Source organism: Muscardinus avellanarius, assembly GCF_963383645.1.
Source record: "Muscardinus avellanarius genome assembly, chromosome: 16".
In the NCBI taxonomy this organism is placed as follows: domain Eukaryota; kingdom Metazoa; phylum Chordata; class Mammalia; order Rodentia; family Gliridae; genus Muscardinus; species Muscardinus avellanarius.
In genome coordinates this window covers 53,671,338-53,692,723 of record NC_137802.1, presented here as the reverse complement: position 1 = coordinate 53,692,723, position 21,386 = coordinate 53,671,338, and the positions used below count along the sequence as shown (strand labels likewise).

General features: G+C 54.6%; 2 protein-coding genes across 2 annotated transcripts; both read left to right on the top strand.

Moving 5' to 3' along the window:
* Window positions 1-2,761: 2,761 nt before the first annotated feature.
* On the top strand, window positions 2,762-3,141 carry PYY (peptide YY; the record flags this gene model as incomplete). The annotated part of the gene is made up of 2 exons (XM_080712722.1): window positions 2,762-2,940; window positions 3,057-3,141. The coding sequence occupies 2 exons, from the start codon at window positions 2,762-2,764 to the stop codon at window positions 3,139-3,141; spliced, it is 264 nt and encodes an 87-aa protein (XP_080568848.1).
* An 8,469-nt stretch (window positions 3,142-11,610) lies between these two features.
* PPY (pancreatic polypeptide) lies at window positions 11,611-12,304 on the top strand (the record flags this gene model as incomplete). Its single annotated transcript, XM_080714087.1, has 3 exons — window positions 11,611-11,801; window positions 12,048-12,119; window positions 12,280-12,304. The coding sequence occupies 3 exons, from the start codon at window positions 11,611-11,613 to the stop codon at window positions 12,302-12,304; spliced, it is 288 nt and encodes a 95-aa protein (XP_080570213.1).
* Window positions 12,305-21,386: the final 9,082 nt, after the last annotated feature.

Below are 21,386 nucleotides of genomic sequence, written 5' to 3'. Positions count from 1 at the left end.
GATGGTTTAAGAGACCCTGTTTCCAAATAAAATATAAAATAGATAAAATAGGTCTGGGAGTGTAGCCCGGAGGTAGAAAGCCCCTGGGTTCCATTCCCAGTACCACCAAAAAAACAAACAAACAAACAAACCCAAAAAATAGGACTCGGGGTGTAGCTCAGAGGTACCATGCCCCTGGGTTCCATTCCTGGTACCCCCCCCCAAAAAAAAAAAGAGCAACGCACCCCAGCCCTGTCTGTATCCTTGCCCCTTTTAGCAGGCAGGAGCCTTGTCTTGGTTCCAACCGCTGACAGCTCTGTGTGTGTGTGTGTGTGTGTGTGTGTGTGTGTGTGTGCGCGCGTGCGTGCGCGTGCGCGCTGCTGGGGTGGAGCTTGGGACTACAGGCATCTCAGCTGTCTTAAGCAGCCCCTGCCCTCTGCACCCCAAGTGCAACTGTCTTCCTACAGCCTCGGTCATTTCATGGGGGATGGAATTCTTTTTTTCTTTTTCTTTTTTCCTGTTGTCTCCTCTCCAATCCAGACACAGGCTTATCTCTGTATCTGTGTTCTGGAACTCTTCGGACTTGGGGTTTCCAAGGATACTGCCCCCTAAGGCTGCGTCCCCCAGGGGCACTGCTGCATCCTTCCCCAAGACTGGGGATCCCCAAGGATTCTGCCATGACTCTTCTCTGAGACCACAGTCCCTGGAGGACGGGGCTGTGTCTTGTCTTCAGATGTGGGCTCTCTAAGAAGAACAAGTTTCTTTTCCCTCCAGGGGTAGAGTCCACGTCCCCTGTCCCGGTGTCCTCTTCTATCTCGGTGCTCAGCAAGGTCTCCTGGTGTTTCTTGGGTTGTACGGGCCCATGGGGCCCGAATGGTTGGTAAGGAGCCGTTTCCTGTAAGTACAGGTGATTGAACTCATAAAAAGGCGATTGAGGGATCTCTGGACTCTTCATCTCAAGAGAGCTCTAAAAATAGCACCCACAGCCATCTGGACAGATCTCCTCCTGCCTTCATGGGCTATGGGATGTCTAGCAAGAGGTTTATGGGCAGACCCCTCCACAGCGCTTAGTCTTCCTGGGCGGTTCTGGTGGGTGTGGCAGCCGGAGGCCCTCTCAGCTCCCGGGGCCTGACTCAGGCGTGCTGAGCCCGCGTGCTCCCGGGACTGGGGGCTTCTTCTGGGGGTCCAGCTCACCCTCTTTTCCTGTTGGAATCATGGGTGGCCCTGGCTGCTCCATCGCCTCTCAGAGTCCCAGTTTCCTCCCCTGTAAAATGAGGATGAATTCATGTCATTGTATCGGAAACGACGTACTCTACCACGCGCAGTAGGTGCTTAGGAAACATCAGTTCTTTCCTGTTTCCTTCAAGGGCTCTATCAGCGGCTTGTGCTCGGGCAGCTTGGCAGCACTCAGCCACAGAAGGCACCAGTGCCCTGAATGCCACCCAGATGGGGTGGGGCTCTGCCTTGGGAGGGGGCTCCAGGCCACTCCCAGCTGGGTCAGGGTCTGCACGTGTCAAGCTGGATGTACCGCAGCCGGCTCAGCTGCTTCTGCCTCCTCCTGCCGGTCTCCCCAACTTTTTTTTTTTTTTTTTTTTTGTACTGGGGATTGGCCTAGGGGCATCCTACCTAAAACCTGCATCCTCAGGCCTTTTATTTTAAAATATTGTCTTGCTAACTTGCTGAGGGTCTTGATAAGTTGCCGAGACTGTCCTGGAACCTGCAATCCTCCAGTCTCAGCCTCCCAAGTACTGAGATTGTGGATGTGCACCACCATGCCTGGGTCCCCTGCTCTTAGTGAGGAAAGGACTTAATGAAAGGTTCAATAAGGTCGCTTCCAGGGACATCATAAACGGCAAGACAGGAGCCAAGGGCATGTGCTCCTGCCCTGCCGCCAGTAGAAAGCCTTTCCCCCACAGCTCCTGGCTCTCCCAGGCCCTTCTCCAGGGATCAGCGAGCAGAGGATGAAGAGGGATCCCTGTTGGAAGGAGAGGACACAAGTCCCACAGGCTAGGGGAGACCGAATCCCTTAGCCGGTTCTAGGGGCTGCCCTTCTCTGGAGGCTAGACCTCGTACTGGGGGGGGTTTGGAGTGAACTCAGGGTTCACCCAAGACACCCTGTGTCTGAACATAGTAGCTGCCCCCTCAGCTCCTGCGAGGTGGAGACATCACGTCCTGGCTGGCTGTAAAGTTTCGATTGGGAGGGAGGGAGGAGAGGAAGGGCCTCTCCTACTGGCTCCCCCTCCCCTTTGGACTCCCCCCTCCCTTTCCAGGCCAGGATATAAGCCCCGCAGGGAAAGCTCGGAGCGGAGGAGGCCAGAGCCCGACCTGCAGCGGTCTACCCCTCAGACTGCCTGGTCTTCCACCTCCCGCCCACCTCGCTTTGGGAGCTGTCGCTGTGAGTGACTGGGAGCCCAGGAATGGTTGGTACCAAGTTATCTCGTGGGGAGACTGAGGCCGGGATGGAGGAAGCTGGGGCGGAGTAGCAGGAGCTGGACTGGGGAGAGCACAGAGGTGGGAAGGCGAAGCCCGGGAGCCCGCTTGCCAGCATAACTCTCCTCCTCCATCCTCCTCTTTGGGCAGCAGCGGGAGTGGGGAGGCAGACAGGGCTTAAAGTCCTCGGACAGACGAGGAAACTGAGGCCAGAGAGATGGGCGCGATGCCCGAGAGCACACAGCGGGCGGGTGACAGCGCCTGGGGCGGGCAGCAGCTCCAGACAGGCCACCGGAGCGTGGGCCGCAGGGTCGAGGCTCAGGACCACCCGCGTTCCGATGCCCCCTCCCAGATGGAGACGGTGCGCAGGCCGTGGCCCGCCCTGCTGCTGACCCTGCTCGCCTGCCTGGGCGCGCTGGTCGACGCCTACCCCGCCAAGCCCGAGGCGCCGGGAGAGGACGCCTCCCCGGAGGAGCTGAGCCGCTACTACGCCTCCCTGCGCCACTACCTCAACCTGGTCACCCGGCAGCGGTGAGCGCCCGGCCCCGGGCCTCGAACCCTCCACCCGCCCGGCCCGCGCCCCGGGCCTCGAACCCTCCACCCGCCCGGCCCGCGGGGTCCTGACCGCGCCCCGTGCCCGCCCGCAGGTATGGGAAACGCCACAGCCCAGAGGCGCTCGTCCCCAAGCTGCTGGTCGCCGACGACCAGGACCATCCCGTCGGGTCTCGGTAAAGGCGCCCGCCCTCGCCGCACACACGGGTCCCTGGAGGGCGGCGGCCCAAGGGACCCCGGCCCGGGCCGGGTCTTACGACTTCCCCACCTGCCTCCCCTCCCGCAGGCCAGGAGGCGCCTACGACTGGTGAAGACCCCAAGGCCTCCTGGGAGATATGCTAACGACGCCGACTTCATTTGCATACAAGATTCGGGGTGGGGCCCTCCGCCCACTTCCCGGCGCCCCCCGCCACCAGCTGCACTGGGGGACTGAGTGTGGTCCCCCCTGGTCCCCAAATAAAGAGCAAATGTCACAGAAACGGAACGTGTGCGTTTGTATTTTCTGTCCCTTCTTCGTGGCAGCCGCATCGAATGGGAGCCGAGCGGGTGGAAGAGCTAAGAAGTCGAGGGGGGAGAGAAGACCTCAGAGAGGAAGGCCTCCAGGGCCGGGCTGGCGGGGTGGGGCCCCTGTGCCCGGAGCCGAGCTGGACAGCGCGCAGAGGAGGGGCCTCTGGAAGGAGGTCCAGGGGCCTGCGGGGTGGACGGGAGCTCCTGAAGATGGGGTGGGAAGAAGAGTCTCTGGGGATGGAGGGGCAGAGGAGCTAGGAGGGGAGCTGGGGGCAGAAGCGCCCTGCTCAGCAGAAATGAAGACGGTCGGGGGTGCGGGCTAGGCACCCACACCCCAGCGTGGTTCCCAGGGCTGGGGAGGGGCTGAGTTTCCAGTGGGATCCAGGATGGGCCATCTGGGGGTGAAGTGGGCACACTGGCTGAAGAGGCAGGTGCATTCTGACCTAGGAGTAGGGATGGGAGTGTGGCGGCCATCCTTTACCTGGGAAACCGCCCCTCCCACCTTGGTCCAATGCACACTCTGTGCGTAAATCACACGTTGTGCCCCCTGGTGACAAGGCCACAGGGACTCCCTCCAACCCTCCCCCACCTCAGACACCACCAAAGCTGACTCCCAGACACCCTTCCTTGTCTTGGAGAAGACCTGCGGGGTGGCCCTGGTCTGTGCTTTCTTCCCTCTCTGACCACCTGGCTCTCATGGCTGCTGCTCCAGTCACTAGCGGACCTATCTGTGCCTCATGTCTTGTCTCCCTTCTAGGTCCCCCCCCCAGGAAGGGCTTGTGTCTCCCCCTCCTGCCTGTGGCCTCTCTCCTGGGCCTCTACTTCAGCAGGGCCAGCCTGACTCCGAGGCGGGAGGCTGGGGGTAAAGGGGAGAATCAGTCAAGGCCAACCTGTAGGTCAGAGAGGGTAAGAAGGCAGGAGGCGGGCCAGCGCAGCTTGAGGGTGGGTAGGGGGCTGCAGGACTGTCTGGTTAGGTCACCCCGTGAGGGGGCAGGAGACTCTAGAGCTGGCTCTGCCATAGGCGCAGGGGAGGCCTTGCTCTGACAGCCTGTGCAGGGAAGCCCAGCTGGCCTCCATCGTCTCCGGGGAGGGTGGGCTGAGGAGGCCAGTCTAGGCAGGGCCTGTGTGGGTCACAGGCGGCGTGGACGCGATGCTGGGGCCTTGCGCAGCCCCTCGCCTGTCCCGCACGGCTCTTTCATGCTCTTCAGCCTGTGGAGAGTGGTCACCTCCGAAGCACTCCTGCTTTTGGGGATGGAGTTAGCCTCTCTGGCTTCTCCACGGTATCACCATTATCTCACACCCATTTCCCATTCTGTTTACTACTTGTCTTCTCTCCTCTGAACCAGGATGTGGTGGTGGGCCAGGGTGTGTCTGTCTGTGTGTCCATGATCCTGTCTGTTGGTCTGCCTGGGAGAGCCAAGTTTGAAGCTCTTCTATTAGCCAAGTTAATAGAAGAAAGACCTGGTATGAATTATATCCATGGCCATAAACAGTTTCTGCCCAGGCAGCATGTCTGGTTGACATTAGTGACATGGGTTCGCCTCTTGTTCATTTTGAGAGGTGTTAAGCAGGCGATCTCCACTGCAGAGCAGACTCAACCAGCATTGGAGCCAGAAGGAATCTTAGATGTAATTTTACAGTATAATAATAACAACAACAGCAGCATTAGCCACTTTTATTTTTGGTGTTGGGGATTGAACCCAGGGGCCTTCTACTGTGAGCTGTATCTCCAGCCCTATTTTATTTTTTAATTAGGAACAGGGTCCTGTTAAGTAGCTGAGAGTCTTGCTAAATAGCTGAGGATGGCCTCAAACGAGATTCTCCTGTCTCAGCCTCCTAAGTACTAGGTTTATAGGCATGTGCCACGTTGCTGGGCTTAATGGCCATTTGTGTGTGTGTGTGTGTGTGTGTGTGTGTGTGTGTGTGTGTGTATGTGTGTGTGTGTGTTGTACTGGGGATGGAACCCAGGGTTATTCTACCTCCGAGGTATACCTCCAGCCCTATTTTGTGTGTGTGTGTGTGTGTGTGTGTGTGTGTGTGTGTGGTACTGGGTCTCCTGGAAACCCTTCTACTTCCGGGCTACACTCTCAGACCTATTTTATATTTTTATTTGGAAACAGGGTCTTTTAAGCCAGCTGAGGCTGGCTTTGAACCAGGGCGATCCTCCTGTCTCCGCCTTCCAAGCATGGGGATTACAAGCGTGCGCCACTATGCACGGCTTCCAGCCCTATTTTTTTTTTTTTTTTTTTTTGGTGGTGGTGGTACTGGGATTACTGGAAGCCCTTCTACCTCCGGGCTACACTCCCAGACCTATTTTTACATTTTTATTTGGAAATAGGGTCTCCTAAACCAGCGCGCGGGGCTGGCTTTGAACCTGCGCGAATCTCCTGTCTCTGCCTCCCAAGCGCAGGGATTACAAGCATGCTCTACCACGCCAGGCCCCAGACCTATTTTTTAATCTTAATTTTGAAACAAGGTCTCACTGAGTTGCAAAGGGCCTGCCTCACTAAGTAGCTGAGGCTGTGGATCCTCTGGTTTCAGCCTCCCAATTGCTGCAATTACAAGCGTGAGCCACCATGCCCGGCTTAATGGCCATCTTTTAAACAAAAGCACTGGACTGGCGTGGTGGCACATGCGTGTAATCCTAGCATTCCAGAGACTGAAACTGGAGGATTCGGGTTTGCAGACAGCCTCAGCTACTTAGTGAGGCCCTTTGCAACTCAGTGAGACCCTGTTTCAAATAAAGATTAAAAAATAGGGCTGGGGGTATAGCTCGGAGAAAGAAGCCCCTGGGTTCCATCCTTCAGTACCACAAAAAGAAAAGCACTTATAGCTGGGCAGGGTGGTACACTCCTGTAGTTCCAGATACTTGTGAGGCTGAGGTAGGAGGGTCATGAGTTTGAGGCCAGCCTGAGCAACATAAAACTCCTTAAAAAAAAATCACTTAAGCCGGGTGTGGTGGTGCACACTTGTAATCCCAGCATTTGGGAGGCTGAGACTGGAGGACAGCGGTTCGCTGACAGCCTCAGCTACTTAGTGAGGCCCTCTGCAACTTAGTGAGACCCTGTTTCAAAATAAAAAGAATAAAGAAATAGGGCAGGGGGTGTAGCTCGGAGGTTGAATGCCCCTGGGTTCCATCCCCACACCCGCAAAAAAAAAAAAAAAAAAAATCACTTACATTCTAGATACTGAGCTGTTTTATACACATCTTATTACTTAGATATTGATTTGACTTTTCGTGGTACTATGAATTGAACCCAGGGATTCAATCCCCAGCCCTATTTTTATAATTTATCTGTTTATTTTGCAGTACTGTGGTTTAAAGCCAGGGACATTCTACCTCTGAGCTGTACCCCCAGCCCTATTTTTAATTCTTTATTTTAAAATAGGGTCTCACTCAGTTGTGGAGGGACTAAGTCGCCAAGGCTGGCTGCGAACCTGGGATCCTCCTGTCTCAGCCTCCCAAGCGCTTTACTTGCCAGACCTGGCTTCACTAACGATTCTGAGAGTCAGAGTGGGGAAGGGCTTGTGGAAGCAGTTCTAGCTAGGCGGCTCCTGAGTGGTTACAGTCTCAGCTCTGAAGGTGCCCCTAGGCTGAGCTCAGGATGCTCACTCACGAGCTGGCGAGCTGGCGGCTGTTAGTTGATGGGACTGTTGGCAGGGCCCGTGGAGGCCTCAGCTTGCATTTCTCGGGGGTAGCTGAGCTCCTGTGGAAGCTGGCTCTCCCCAGTGAGTATTGCGTTAGTGGGCTTCTTTTCAGCAGCCCCCACTTATCTGTGAGGGACATGTTCTGAGACTCCCACTGGATACTTGAAGCCAGAGAGAGTACTGAGCCCTATGATGTATATACTATGTTTTCCCCAGTGTATACATACCTATGATATGTTTAATTTATGAATTAGGCACGCAGCAGTTTAGAAACAAAGGGGCGGAGCCTGGGGCAGTGGCCCGAGCCTGTAATTGAGCCTGTAATCCCAGTACACGGGAGGCAGAGACAGGAGGATCACACATTCAAGGCCAACTTCAGAAATTTTTTTTTTTTTTTGCGGTATTAAGGATGGAATACAGGGGCATTCTACCTCTGAGCTACACCCCCAGCCCTAATTTTTATTCTTTGTTTTGAAACAGGGTCTCACTGAGTTGCAGAGGGCCTCACTATGTAGCTGAGACTGTCTGTGAACCGCGATCCTTCTGACTCAGCCTCCCGAATGCTGGGATTACAAGTGTGGGCCACAACCCCTGGCTTTAACTTCAGAAATTTAGTGAGACCCTCAACAACTTAGTGAGAGACACTGTTTCAGAATAAAAAGTAATTTGGACTTGGTGGCACACACGCTTGTAATCCCAGTACTTGAGAGGCTGAGACAGGAGGATCAAATGTTCGCAGCCAGCCTCAGCTACTTAGCGAGGTCCTCTGCAACTTACTAAGACCCTATTTCAAAATAAAGAATAAAAGATAGGGCTGGAGGTGCAGCTTAGAGGTAGAATACCTCTGGATTCAATTCCCAGGACCACACACAAAAAAAAGAAACAAATGGGAGGTATGGGGAAGGAAGCAGACCATATAATATATGTGCAGTATGGCTGTATCCCTATCAATCTCTCTATCATGTATGGTTACAATGTATCAATAAAAGTCTTTAAAAAGTTTAGGAACAATAACTACTACTAATAAAATAGAAGAATTATAACAAGAACTTTAATATTAATTTAATATTTAACAATATTTCATATTAATTCTGTGATCAAATTAATGTGAATGTGGGCACTCTCTTTTTTGGTCCTAGGGATTGAACACAGGGGCACTCTGTGTCTGAGCTACCTTCCGTCCTATTTTATTCTTTATTCTGAAACAGGGCCTCACCAAGCTCCAGAGGGCCTCACTAAGTAGCTGAGGCTGGCCATGAACCTGTGATCCTCTTGTCTCAGCCTCCCAAGTGCTGGGACTGCAGGTGCGTGGCCCATGCCTGGCTTGAACGTGGTCTCTCAAATAGCTTGCTGTGCTGTGTTTATCCTTCTGTGATGATGTGGGATGACTCGATGCCCCTGGGATAACATGAGTGGGTGGATGACGTGGGCATCGTGACGCACCTTTTGGGCTGCTACGGAAGGGTTACGGAACGCACGCACTGTGATGCCTCCGAGGAAAACCAAGGTGGCTACCACGTGACGGATGCATGGACAGGCACGCAGCCCTGGCCCTCCCTGACGGCTCTCATCGGGCTCCTTGCAGAAGCTCCAGACCTGTCTCTGGCTCTGGCCTCAAGAACAGGTGCACTGTAAATGACAGCTACTTGGCAGCTCCCTGACAGCAGCAGGGATCGAGGTTAGACAGCCAGGGGAGAGGTGGTGGGGACACAGTGCTGGCTGAACTCACGCCTGGCGGCCACGTACATGGGGCCCCTCCCTTGGCTCCTTCCCCTGCCTTCATTCACTCCGCCACCCCAGGTGTTTCTCAGGTGTTCTCCTACTGTAATTTTCACAGCGCTCACCATCCCCAGTGCCGCCCAGGGGTTGTCCTCCCTGTGCAGAGGGCGTGAGGGAGGGCCAAGAGAGGGGCTTAGCATCCTCATTCGGTCTGTCTGCAGAGGAGTGTAGGGTAACTTCCCTAACAGGCTCTATGCAAGCTGGGTGTGGTGGTGCATGCCCGTAATCCTAGTACTTGAGAGGAGGAGTGCGGGTTCGAGGCCAGCCTCAACAACTAGCAAGACCCTCAACAACTTAGCAAGACTGTTTCAAAAAATTAAAAACAAGCCGGGCGTGGTGGCGCACGCTGGTAATCCCAGCATCTGGGAGGCTGAGACAGGAGGATCTGGGTTCGCCGACAGCCTGATCTATTTAGTGAGGCCCTTTGCACCTCAGTGAGACCCTGTTTCAGAATAAAGAATAAAAAATAGAGCTGGAGGTATAGCATGGAGGTAGGATGCCCCTGGGTTCCATCCCCAGTACGGCAAAAACAAAACACAACAAAACAAAAAACAATGGAAAAGGGTGTGTGTGGGGGTGACACTATCACTCTGTTCTGAACATGGCCAACCCTTTGGAATGCACACTATCTCCTCCTCTTGGATTGTCCCTGAGAGGACCTTGGAGTCTTTTTGCAAAAGAAAACAATAAAATCTGGGAGCTTGGTTGACATTGTGGAGGAACTGTCACTTTTTGGGCACTGACAAAGCTGGCTTACCTCTGCCACAGGACAGAACTATAAATGGGTGGCTCACCAGCCCCAGTTGCTCTGTCTGTCTGGTGCGGCTGGGTCCTCACTGGAGAGGCATTAGGAACCGGTCCCACCCGGCTCCGGGCCTGCGGGATCCCAGATCCTTCCAGCACGGGCTGGAGGCCGGGCGCCCCCTGGTGGCGCACTGCAACTAACACGGGCCACAGCCTGGGTCTCGCCACCAGTTGCCCATCCCTGTTTTTGGCTAGAGAAGTGTCCAGGCTTGTGGACATGGGGCCACCTCCATATCTGCCTCTCAGAGTGTGAGTTGTCTGGTAGGACATTATTGTTCTTGTTTTCAGACATCAGATTGGAGAGAAACAGGCAGAACCTTCAGTTATAGGGCTTCCTGTGTCCTCCCTGTCCTGATTTGATGGGTGTGACGAGCCCCATTTTACAGAAAGAAAAATAAAGCCTCAGAGAGGGAAAGAAATTCCCCTGCCTGGGCGGGGGGGGGGGGAGGGACACTGAGCAGGGACAGACTTCTTTGAGGGGGCGGGTCAGTGGTGGTGGGATCCTAAGGCAGAATTTGAGATCTAGAAGCCGGGCGTGGTGGCCCACACTTGTAATCCCAGCATTTGGGAGGCTGAGACAGGAGGATCCGGGCTCACGGCCAGCCTCAGCTACTTAGTGAGGCCCTTTGCAACTCAGTGAGACCCTGTTTCAAAAGAAAGAATAAAAAATAGGGCTGGGGTGGAGCTTGGAGGTAGAATGCCCCTGGGTTCCATCCATAGTACTGGAAAAGAAAAAAATGAGATCTAGAGCAAGTGTCTTCATCCCTGTGCCCCCGCCCCTGTTTCTTGGCCAAAGCAGGGAATGATAATCCCGCTTATAAGAGAGTTCAGTTTTGGAGTTAGACTTCATTACGAACCTTAGATCTCCCATGGACTCGCTGTGTGCTACGCGGGGCCAGGTGCTGAATGACCCTGAGTCTGTAAAGTGGGGGTCCTAAGGACTCAGTGAGGTAGCTGGGTTGGTGGCACTTGGGAACATTTGAGGCTTTGCAGGTGATGCTGGCATTCAGCACTTCCCCTGGGTGGAGCTCTGGGATGGGGGAGGAAACGGCTCCTGAATCGCCCCTCTTTTTCCCCTGAGCCCAAGCACATTAGTTCTTCATTGTGCACCCACGCTGGGTTCCCCTCCTTCCGTGTGGCCTGAGGCCCCTTCCTCCTCTGTTTCCTCCTTGTTCTACTTGCAGGCTGGAAAGGAAGACCTGAGTTTCTATCCCTGGAATCCTGGAGCTGCAGCCCAACTTTGTACCCTGAAGGAATCCGTTTGATGACTTGGGTTGACCTTCAGGAGGCCAGAAGGCCGTTCCAAGGCCTGAGACCAGAATCTTCTGGTAGCCTTGAAGTGTCCAGAACCACGTCCTACATGAGCCAAGGCTGCTCGGCGCCCAGAGGGAAGGGGTGTGAGAGACGGGCCACAGGAGACTCCCTGTGGTCCAGTTGCATCTGCTACGCTGCTAGTTGGCGCCAGAATCCTGTCTCCAACCCTGGTACTGGCGCTGCCGGTACCAGGGAGATGGTGTGTGTGCGTGCGTGCGTGCGTGCGTGTGTGTGTGTGTGTGTGTGTGTGTGTGTGTATTGGAGAGTGAGAGAGGTGGACAGGAGGCGGGGACTCTGGGGGGCGCTGAGGACTATAAAGGGGCGCGGCCGAGTGCAGGGGCACCCATCTGGCCTGAGGCAGGCGCTCGCCAGGTCCAGCATCTACTCGCTCAGGCCCCGGGGTAAGTGGACACTGAACTGAGGGGCTCCTTGGGGCGCCGGCCTGGGATGGAGGTTGGTGCTTTGCAGGGCTGGGGGCCTTGAGAGGTGGGTGCTCATGGCCCCATGCTCTGTCCCTTGTCCCCAGGCTTGGCTTTGAGAAGCGGGTCTGCAGACGGGGCTCTGTTCTAGCTCCATCTCCCTGCCCTGGCTTTTCAGATGGCTGCCACACACCGCTGCCTCGCCCTGCTGCTCCTGACCACCTGTGTGGCTCTGCTGCTGCAGCCGCTGCTGGGAGCCTGGGGAGCCCCAGTAGAGCCCATGTACCCGGGGGACAACGCTACGCCAGAGCAGATGGCCCAGTACGCGGCCGAGCTCCGCAGATACATCAACATGCTGACCAGGCCCAGGTGAGAGAGAGGGGGGGGGAGATAGAGAGATAGAGAGAGAGGGGGAAGAGAGAGAGAGGCACCAGCCCTCAACACCCTGGGCTCACTCCCCATTCCTGGCCGTCTCCAGCCCCGCCCCTCCCACACCTGCGCTTGGGAATCCGGAGCATCTCTGCCGGTGCACCTCGGCAGGGTGGTGTGGGGGGATTGGCGGCAGGTGAGCTGGCACCTGGCACTGTGGGGCTCCAGCTGCCGTTTCCCTCCCAGGTATGGGAAAAGAGACAAGCAGGACACGCTGGACTTCTTAAAATGGGACTCCCCCCACGCAGCTGACACCAGGTGGGTCTGATTCTTGCCCGTCTGCCAAGCTCCCTGGGACTGAAATGGGGGAGTGTGAGAGAAGGGGTGTGTGGGAGGTGGGGGAGAAAGAACAGGCCCCGACAGTCTTCCTGAGGGCGTGAGGTTGCCCCCACCCCCAGGTTCTACCCTCTCTCCACAGGGAGCTGAGCCCAGTGGATCTGTAAGGCCACCTCCTGCCTCCCATGACGGCATAGGCCGCGCCGGCTCCCCCAGCCCTGCATCTTCAGCTCTGGCTGACGCATGCTCCCTGCTCCCGCATCAGCTCAATAAAGCACATCAAAGTCACTGCCTCTCTCTGTGTCTCTGTGGACCTGATGGGGTAGACCAGGCCAAATGCACAGGAGGGGAGAAGAGGCAAGGGACAGTTAGAAGGATCCAGGACGTCTGTGGAGGCAGTGAGGCGCTCAGCCCGCCTCCTCACAGGGAGAGGCTGAGGTGCAGAGGAGGCAGGGACCCCGCAAGTGTAGAGGTCAACGCAGCGCCATGTTGGACTTAAGTTTTCCGTTGCACCCTCTAGACCTTCCTGCTGCCGACCTGGCTCCCTGGTGCCCACAGCAACCTTCCCCTACAGCTGGCCAGTGGGTGGAGGGCTCTTACTAAAGTGTCCTTGGGCTGGGCATGGTGGTACACACTTGTAATCCCAGTACTTGGGGAGCCGAGGCTGGAGGATCGCAGATTTGTGGCCAGACTCAGCTGCTTAGTGAGGCCCTCTGCGACTTAGTGAGACCCTGTTTCAAAATAAATAATAAAAGCCGGGCGTGGTGGGGCACGCTTGTAATCCCAGCATTTGGGAGGCTGAGACCTGGAGGATCGCGGTTCGCGGACAGCCTCAGCTACTTAGTGAGGCCCTCTGCAACTCAATGAGACCCGGTTTCAAAATAAAGAATAAAAAATAGGACAGGGGGTGTGGCTCGGAGGTCGAATGCCCCTGGGTTTCATCCCCATACTCACACACACACACAAAAAAGAAATAAAATCAGGCTGGGGGTGTGGGTGGGAGGTAGAATGCCCCTGGGTTCCATACCAGTAACACACACACACACACACACACACACACACACACACACACACACAAATAGAATTAAAGTGTTCTTGGTGTGGGGGCAGCAGCTCAGGGCTGAGGTGGTCTCTGGCTGTGTTGGGTGGCTGTCCTGAGGGGTAGTGAACTCCTGGGCACAGGGATGTATTTGAGCTGCTGCAGGAGAAGGATAGCAGGGAGAAGGCTAGCTTTGCCAAGGGTGCCAGCCACCTCAGGAGCCCCATCTGTGGATGGGTGTCCAGCTCTAGGCTGGGTGGGTGGTGGTGAGGACTAGACTCTTGCCCCAGAAGGAACCCCAGTGGTGTGTGCGCTGCCCTTCTCAGACATCTTTAATAGATGGGGATGGGGTGGGTGGTGTGTGTGTGTGTGTGTGTGTGTGTGTGTGTGTGTGTGTTGGTGTGGTGGGAGTGAGCTCCTCTCTTCCCAGGGCCAGGAGCTCTGTGGACCAAGAACCTTTCTGGTTCCGGAACGGCGTCTCCTGCTTCCCCCATGTGCTCGCTCTGCGGGGCTGGGGGCTGCCGGACGAGGGGTCCACGTCCCCAAGTGCAGCACCTCGCACTGATCCCACAGAACTGCTGCCATAGTCGTGTCCTGTCTGGTGCGCCCACATGACCTGGCAGTGGAAGCAGGCCCTAAAGGCGTCGGTAGGCTGCAGCCGCCGGGTGCAGGCGTGGCCCACGTTGCTTCTTACAGCCAAGGAGGGTTTGGATGGGGGTTGCTTTCAGCAGGAGAAGAGTTTGAGTTTGGGTGACAGAGCGTGACAGTGATGGGCTCTGAGTGGGGAGAGGTGCAGACACTTCCTAGAGGCAGGAACCGGACCCTGCTTGAACCGTACCTGACATTCAGTGACGGCTGAGTGCTGGGAGCGCCCCTGGCCCTGCCCAGGCCTCTGATGGACACAGCCATGCATCCCCCAGAAGAGTATGCCATTCTCACACCTGGGAGGGGGGCACAGGCCCTGGCGAGGCTCCTGCTCCTCCCCTGCTCACTTTGGGGCTGTGGGTGGAGGGGGCACGCTATGCTCTGCTCCGCAGGGCCAAAGCCAACTCTTCTTATTCTTGTGCCAACATCCACATCCCAGGCTGCCTTTTGAAGCTATTGGGTTCTGTGCAGAAAGGTGCCAGTGTGGGTCTGTAGCCTCAAGGCCCAGTTTCTCTCAGGCTGCCCCCTCGTGTGTGTGTGTGTGTTTGTGTGTGTGTGTGTGTGTGTGTGTGTGTGTGTGTTACTGGGGATTGAATCCAGGACATTCTATCTTTGAGCTACAGCCCCAGCCCTATTTTTTATCCTTTATTTGAAACAGGGTCTCACTAAGTTGCAGAGGGCCTCACTAAGTAGCTGAGGCTGGCTGCAAATCTGTGATCCTTCCTGTCTCAGACTCCCAAGTACTGGGATTCCAAGCATCCGCCACCACACTAGGCTCTCAGAGTCTCCCTTGGCGCCAGAGCCCTTCACCGGAGCAGGGGTGTATGTGAGCAAGACCGGGGAGGGTAGATGGGCACCAAGGTCCTCTCCCCCCAGGAACTACAGGGCTCCTCTCCGGTTGAAAGACAGCTCCTCCCTGCCCACAGAAGTCACGGAAGCCATTGAGGGTTCTCTTTATTGTTCCCGTTGGGGAGTGGAGGCACCTCTCCTAAAGGGGTGGACAGGCAGCGAGGGGAAGGTCAAGCGCTGGCTGGAGAAGGAAGTCCCTGGGCCGTGGCCTCTCCCTCCGCAGGAGCTCCCTCCGGCTTCCGCCGAGCTCCCCGCGGTTCCCAGGCTCCTAGATCGGTGCCAGCGGGGTCCAGGCTCCCCTACCTGGAGGCCCCGCTGGAAGCCGGTGGGAGGAGTTCCACGGGGCTCAGTACTGGGGCTTTCGTGGCCACGTTCGGTAGGGAGACTCTCATGGCTGTCGGCAGGGGGTGTTTCGTGGTGGTCGATGGAAGGAATTTCGTGGTGTCCAACGGAGGGGATTTCGTGGCGTTCGCGGGCTTATTTTGGGTTTGGGATTTCTTGAAGCTAGGAAACAAATCTTTGCAGAGATCACGGAGCCGCGAAGTGCGTGCGCCGGGTGCCAATCGCCTCCCCTCCACGACCCGCCCCTCCTCTGCCTGCCTACCTGCCAAATAACTTCAGAAACCAGTTGGGGACCCTGGGCTCCTGCGGGTGCAGCTCCGCGCCCAGGGCGCCCTCGGGCGGCAGCAGCAGGGACAGCAGGCACACGAGGGCCAGTGCGCACGCGCAGCGCAGAGCCGCGGTCTGGAGCGGGCGGGGCAGAGACCTGCGGTCAGCGCGGGCGGGGCCTCGGTGTGGCAGGAGCGAGCTCTGCTGGTGGGGAAGTCGGGATCCCGGGACACCCGGACCAAGACACACGCACAGGTGCCTAAGCGCCGCAAGGGACATCCTGGCGCCCTGGGTAAATGGTGCACACCCGGACACGCACAGTGATGCGTGCGAAGTACCGAGATAAGAACGCTTGTAAGCCGGGCGTGGTGGCGCACGCTTGTAATCCCAGCATTCGGGAGGCTGAGACCGGAGGATCAGGGGAGGCTGAGACCGGAGGATCGCAGTTCGTGGACAGCCTCAGCTACTTAGTGAGGCCCTCTGCAACTCAGCGAGACCCGGTTTCAAAATAAAGAATAAAAAACAAGGCAGGGGGTGTGGCTCGGAGGTCGAATGCCCTTGGGTTCCATCCCCAGACCCGCAAAAAACAAAACAAAACAACAACAAAAAAACACAACCCCCCCCCAAAAAAAAAAACCCGCTTGTAATCCCAGCATTTGGGAGGCAGAGACAGGAGAATTGTGGCTCGCGAACAACCTCAGCTAATTAGGCTCTCTGCAATGCAGTAAGACCCTGGTTCAAAATAAATAATAAAAGAAATAGGGCTGGGGGTGTAGCTCGGAAGTCGAATGCCCCTGGGCTCGATCCCCAGTACAAAACAAAACAAAACAAAACAAAACAAAAAAAGAACAAAAAACCCCCCACTTCCAGAGACTGCCACGGCACAGAGCCATCCCATACGCCCCCAAACTCCGAGCGTCCCCCTAGTCCAGTCTCCTCGCTGTCCCTAGCTGTTTTCTGCCTAAAACTGCTCCCCTCAGACATCAGCATGGCCAGCTCAGGTCTGCTCCTCCCGACATCAGCTCGAAACTCCCCCTTTAAATGACACCCCCATTGAAAAGCGCACCCCAAACCCTAACCTTGCTCTGATCTCCCCAATGTACTTTTCTCACTATTTTCTGCCCCTGCCATAGTTGTCCGAGTCCTTGCCCAGTCACGTCTCCTCCCTCAACGTAAGTGCCACTAACGCCGGGTCCTTGCCTGTTTTCTCTTTCCTAGAACAGTGCCTGGCATTTAACAGGTGCCCAGTGATATGCGCTAAATAAATGACCGTCCCACACCGGCCGTGGTGGCGCACGCTTGTAATCCCAGCCTTTGGGAGGCTGAGACAGGAGGATCACCGTTAGTTCCTGGACAGCCTCAGCTGAGGCCCTTTGCAACTCAGTGAGACTCTGTTTCAAAATAAAGAATAAAGCTGGGCGTGGTGGGAAGCTGAGATAGGATGATTGGAAGTCAGCCTCGGCTACTTAGTGAGGTTCTCAGGAACTTATTGAGACCCTGTTTCCAAATTAAATATAAAATAGGTCTGGGAGTATATCCTACAGGTAGAAAGCCTCTAGGTTCCATCCCCAGTACCACCAAATAATAACAACATGATAACAATATAATAAAAGAAAGAAAGAAAGAATAAAAATAGGGCTGGAGCTGGGCGTGGTGGCCCACGCTTGTAATCCCCGCGCTTGGGAGGCGGAGACAGGAGGATCGCGCAGGTTCGAAGCCAGCCGTGCTGGCGTAAGAGACCCTGTTTCAAAAATATAAAATAGGTCTGGGAGTGTAGCCCGGAGGAAGAAGGGCTTCCAGGAACCCCAGTACCACAAAAAAAAAAAAATAGGGCTGGAGTTGTAGCTCAGAGGTACAATGCCCCTGGGTTCCATCCCCAGTACCGAAAAAAAAAAAAATGTCCCATGCAGAAATGCCAGCCTGGGAATCTACCCCTCTCCCCACCCATGAACAGAGAATTTTGTGCCTGTGACACATACAATAATTCACAGAATATGATGACCATAAATATGGCACACCCCCAGAGCTCCTGAGCCCCTCAACCAGTCAGGAATTTCCTCATCCCACCATCCCAGCAGGGACAGGAAGTCCTGGCAGCTGTCCTGATTATCATAATGGCAGAGAAGACTGCCCAGCTGGGTTTGGGCAGGGGCTCTTGGTGCCAGCCTCCACCCGAAGCTCCTGGAGGACACGGCTGACAGGGACCCAGGACTCGTCAGCAGACATTACCATGGTGCTGGGCAGGTGCAGAGTAACGTGGCAAAGGGTCTCTGGCCAGGACGTCGGAGGCCCTTTATAGTCCTTGGGATCCAGCCTCCTTGTCCCTCGAGGGCTCCTCCTTCGCCTTGGCCTTCTGCTCTGGTGTGATGCATGACCTGGGAGTTGGGAACAGAGCGCGGGTGGGGGTGGAGGCACATGGGCTGCTAGCTGTCCTGACCAGGGCACAGTCCCTGCCAGGGGCACAAAGGGGTGGGTGGCAGAGGCGGGAGGCACATGGGAATAAGGTAATTTTTTTGCTCCACGTTCACATATTCTAGGGAGGAGCTGTCTCTGGGGTCCTGGGGGGCTATGTTTTTCCCAGAGGCTACTCTTGGAGTTTGGAGGAGGATGCTCTTCTCATGCAGCTATATCTGAGATGCTTACTTTCCCTGCAGGGCTTGAGGGGACCCAGAATCCCCTCCCTCTGGACTCTAGGGCTGCTGGCAGGAGTGTCTGTGGTCTTCACTTTGAGATCCGCTGCTCCCGGCTCAGCCTGGGGATTCCCTCAGCCTGCCCAGCATGCCGAAGCCTCTGCCCTGGCGGAGCTTTCTGGGGTGGTGTGTGTCTTGGTTGCTTGAATGATGAACTCAGGCCTTGGGCTACCTCGTGCCACAGAGTCCCAGCTGTGGCCCGTCATGGTCCCTCTTACCTGCTCAACATGTTTTTCTGGGGCAAGGTTGTGAAATGTGGGCCGATTGTTCATACCCACCCCACTTCCAGGAGGGGCACAGTAGAAAGATGAGGGTCTTCTGGTGGAAATTCTAACTTCACTATTTCCTGGCTGTGTGACCTTGATCAAGGAATCATACTTCCCCCTAGCCGCCCAGTCCTCATCTGCGGAATGGAGCTGATTACACCTTGACTGACATGAAGATGGGGTCTGACTACGTAGTTCAGCCCCTGGACAGCTCCCAGTACAAAGGAGGTGACTAACATGTGTGAAACCTCTGGGTTCATCATAGACACACCCTTTTCTCCCACCCGCACACTTCTCCCTTTTTAAAAATGTTTTCAGTACTGGGGGTTGAAGCTAGGGTCATTCTAGCTCTTTTATCTCCGAGCTACACTCCAGCCCTATTTTATTTTGAAACAGGGTCTCACTAAGTTGCTGAGTCTGGCCTCAAAGCTGTGATCTTCTTGTCTCAGCCTCCCAAGTTCTGGGATCACAGGCATCCTGCACTGCCCAGGAGTGGGAGGCTGAGATAGGAGGATGGAAAGTGTGTAGCCAGCCGTAGCTTGTGATATTGGGGATGGAACCCAGGGCCATTCTACCTCTGAGCTAGACCCCCAGACCAATTTTTATATTTTTATTTGGAAACAGGGTCTCTTAAGCCAGCAAGGCTGGCTTCCAACCTGCCTCCTGTCTCTGCCTCCCAAGTGCAGGACTTACAAGCGTGTGCCACCATGCTTGGCTTTTACTTTTAATTTTGAAACAGGGTCTCACTTAGTTGCTAAGGCTGTCCTCAAACCTGCAATCCTTCTGTCTTAGCCTCCCAAGTACTGGAATTACAAACATGTACCACCATGCCCAGTTTATTTATTTTTATGCTGAACATCGACCCCAGGAAATTCTACCTCTGAGCTATACTCCCAGCCCTATTATTTATTTATTTATTTATTTATCTATTTATTTATTTATTTAGTACTGAGGACAGAAGCCAGGGGGCATTCCACCTCCAAGCTACACCCCCAGCCCTATTTTTTATTCTTTATTTTGAAACAGGGCCTCACTGAGTTGCAAAGGGCCTCACTAAGTAACCGAGGCTGTCTGCAAAACATGATCCTCCTGTCTCAGCTTCCCAAATGCTGGGATTACAAGCGTGCACCACCAAGCCTGACTCCTATTTCATTTTTATTTTGAAACAGGATCTCACTAGGTTGGTGAGAGTCTTAATAGTTGTTGAGGCTGTCCTTGAACCTGTGATTCACCTGTCTCAGGCTCCCAAGTCCCGGATTACAAGCATGGGCCACCAGGCTTAGCTAAACTTTTTTTTTCTTTAAAACAAGGTCTATAGTTTTTAAAAAATAGGGTCTCATTAAGTAGTAAAGAGCCTCAGTAAGTTGCTGAGGCTGGCCACAAACCTGCTGTTTTCCTGTCTTGGCTTCCTAAGAACTGGGGTTACAAGCATGTGCCACCATGCCTGGCAAGATCCAGTTTCAAATTAAAAAATTAAATAGGGCTAGGAGTGTAGCTCAGAGGGAGAATTCCCCTAGGTTTAATCCCTACTACTACTAATAGTAATAATGATAATAATAATAATAATAATAATAATAATAAATTAACTAATGAATGAAAATAAAGAGGGTTGGGTATATAGGTTGGAGATAGAATGTTTCTGTATTAAACCCCCAGTACAAAAGGAAAGTTAAGCCGGGTGTGGTGGTGCACGCTGGTAATCCCTGCGCTTGGGAGGCAGAGACAGGAGGATCGCACAGGTTCGAAGCCAGCCGTGCTGATTTAAGAGACCCTGTTTCCAAATAAAAAAGTATAAAAATAGGTTTGGGAGTGTAGGTTTGGGAAGTAGAAGGGTTTCCAGGAACCCCAGTACCACCAAAAAAAGAAATAAAAAGAAAAAAAGAAAAAAAAAAGAAAGTTAAACAGCCGGGCGTGGTGGCACACGCTTGTAATCCCAGCATTCGGGAGGCTGAGACTGGAGGATCGTGGTTCCCGGACAGCCTCAGCTGCTTAGTGAGGCCCTCCGCAACTCAGTGAGACCCTGTTTCAAAATAAAGAATAAAAAAATAAGGCAGGAGATGTAGCTCAGAGTTCAAATGCCTCTGGGTTCCATCCCCAGACACCCCCCCCAAAAAAAAAGTAAAAAAAAAATAAAATAAAATAAAAGCAATCAGCCATGGAAGAGACAGGTATGGTAGAGTCCAGGAAAGTTCCCAATGTGGATATTCCAGTTGTCTTCATCCCGTGGAGTTCTGGACAGCGTGGCTTCTCCGGGGGTGGGAGGACAGCCCATTGCTGGTCCATTGCGTTAGATCACAGACTAACACTTGGCTGAGGGACTCTCTTCCCAGCCCTCTCTTTCCTTCCAGATCGGTGCCTCAGAAAGGGACATGGGCCTCACACCTGACCCAGTAGAAGTGGGAAAGAATGTCTGATGAAAACATTTTCTTGTGTGTATTAATATTCACATTGAAAACATCCCTTTGTAAGGCTCTCGGGATGGTCTCTCTTGAGTGACTCCTGCTATGGCGTCAGCCCTGCCTTGGCTGGGCATGGTCAGGGGCCAATCATCCAGTTCTCTGAGTTTCCACAACCTTAGCACCAAACAGAAGGCCTCTTTGCAGGGCGACCTCTTGTTTTCCCTCAGATCTGAGGGGCTGGTTCACTCCCCCCTCTCCTCTCAGGCCCTCATACTGTGAGTGCTGCCCCCCGTATCTATAGTTACCTTCTCAGGAAAGGGGCTTGGGGGTCCTCTCTGACTGCAGCTGCCTGGAATCCTCACCTGGTTGCACATTTCAGCAACCTGGCGCATTAGTCAGTTTTGTACTACTATAACAAAACGCCTAAGGCAATCGGCTTCTAAAGAGAAAAGGTTTATTGTAGTTGACACTTCCAGAGGTTCCAGTCTGGGATTGTGCAGTTCCAGTACTTTGTGCCTCTGGCAAGGACAGCACATCAAGGCAGGTGCAGGGGATGGAGCAAACGGCTTACTTCCTGAGCCAGTAAGTAAAGAGGCAAGACCAGGGTCTCTCAAGGGCACGCCTCCAATGACCCAAGGACTTTCTGCTAATCCCCACTTTCCAAAGGTTTCATCATGCCGGGCGGGCGTGGTGGCACACGCTTGTAATCCCAGCTTGTAATCACTTAGTGAGGCCCTTTGCAACACAGCGAG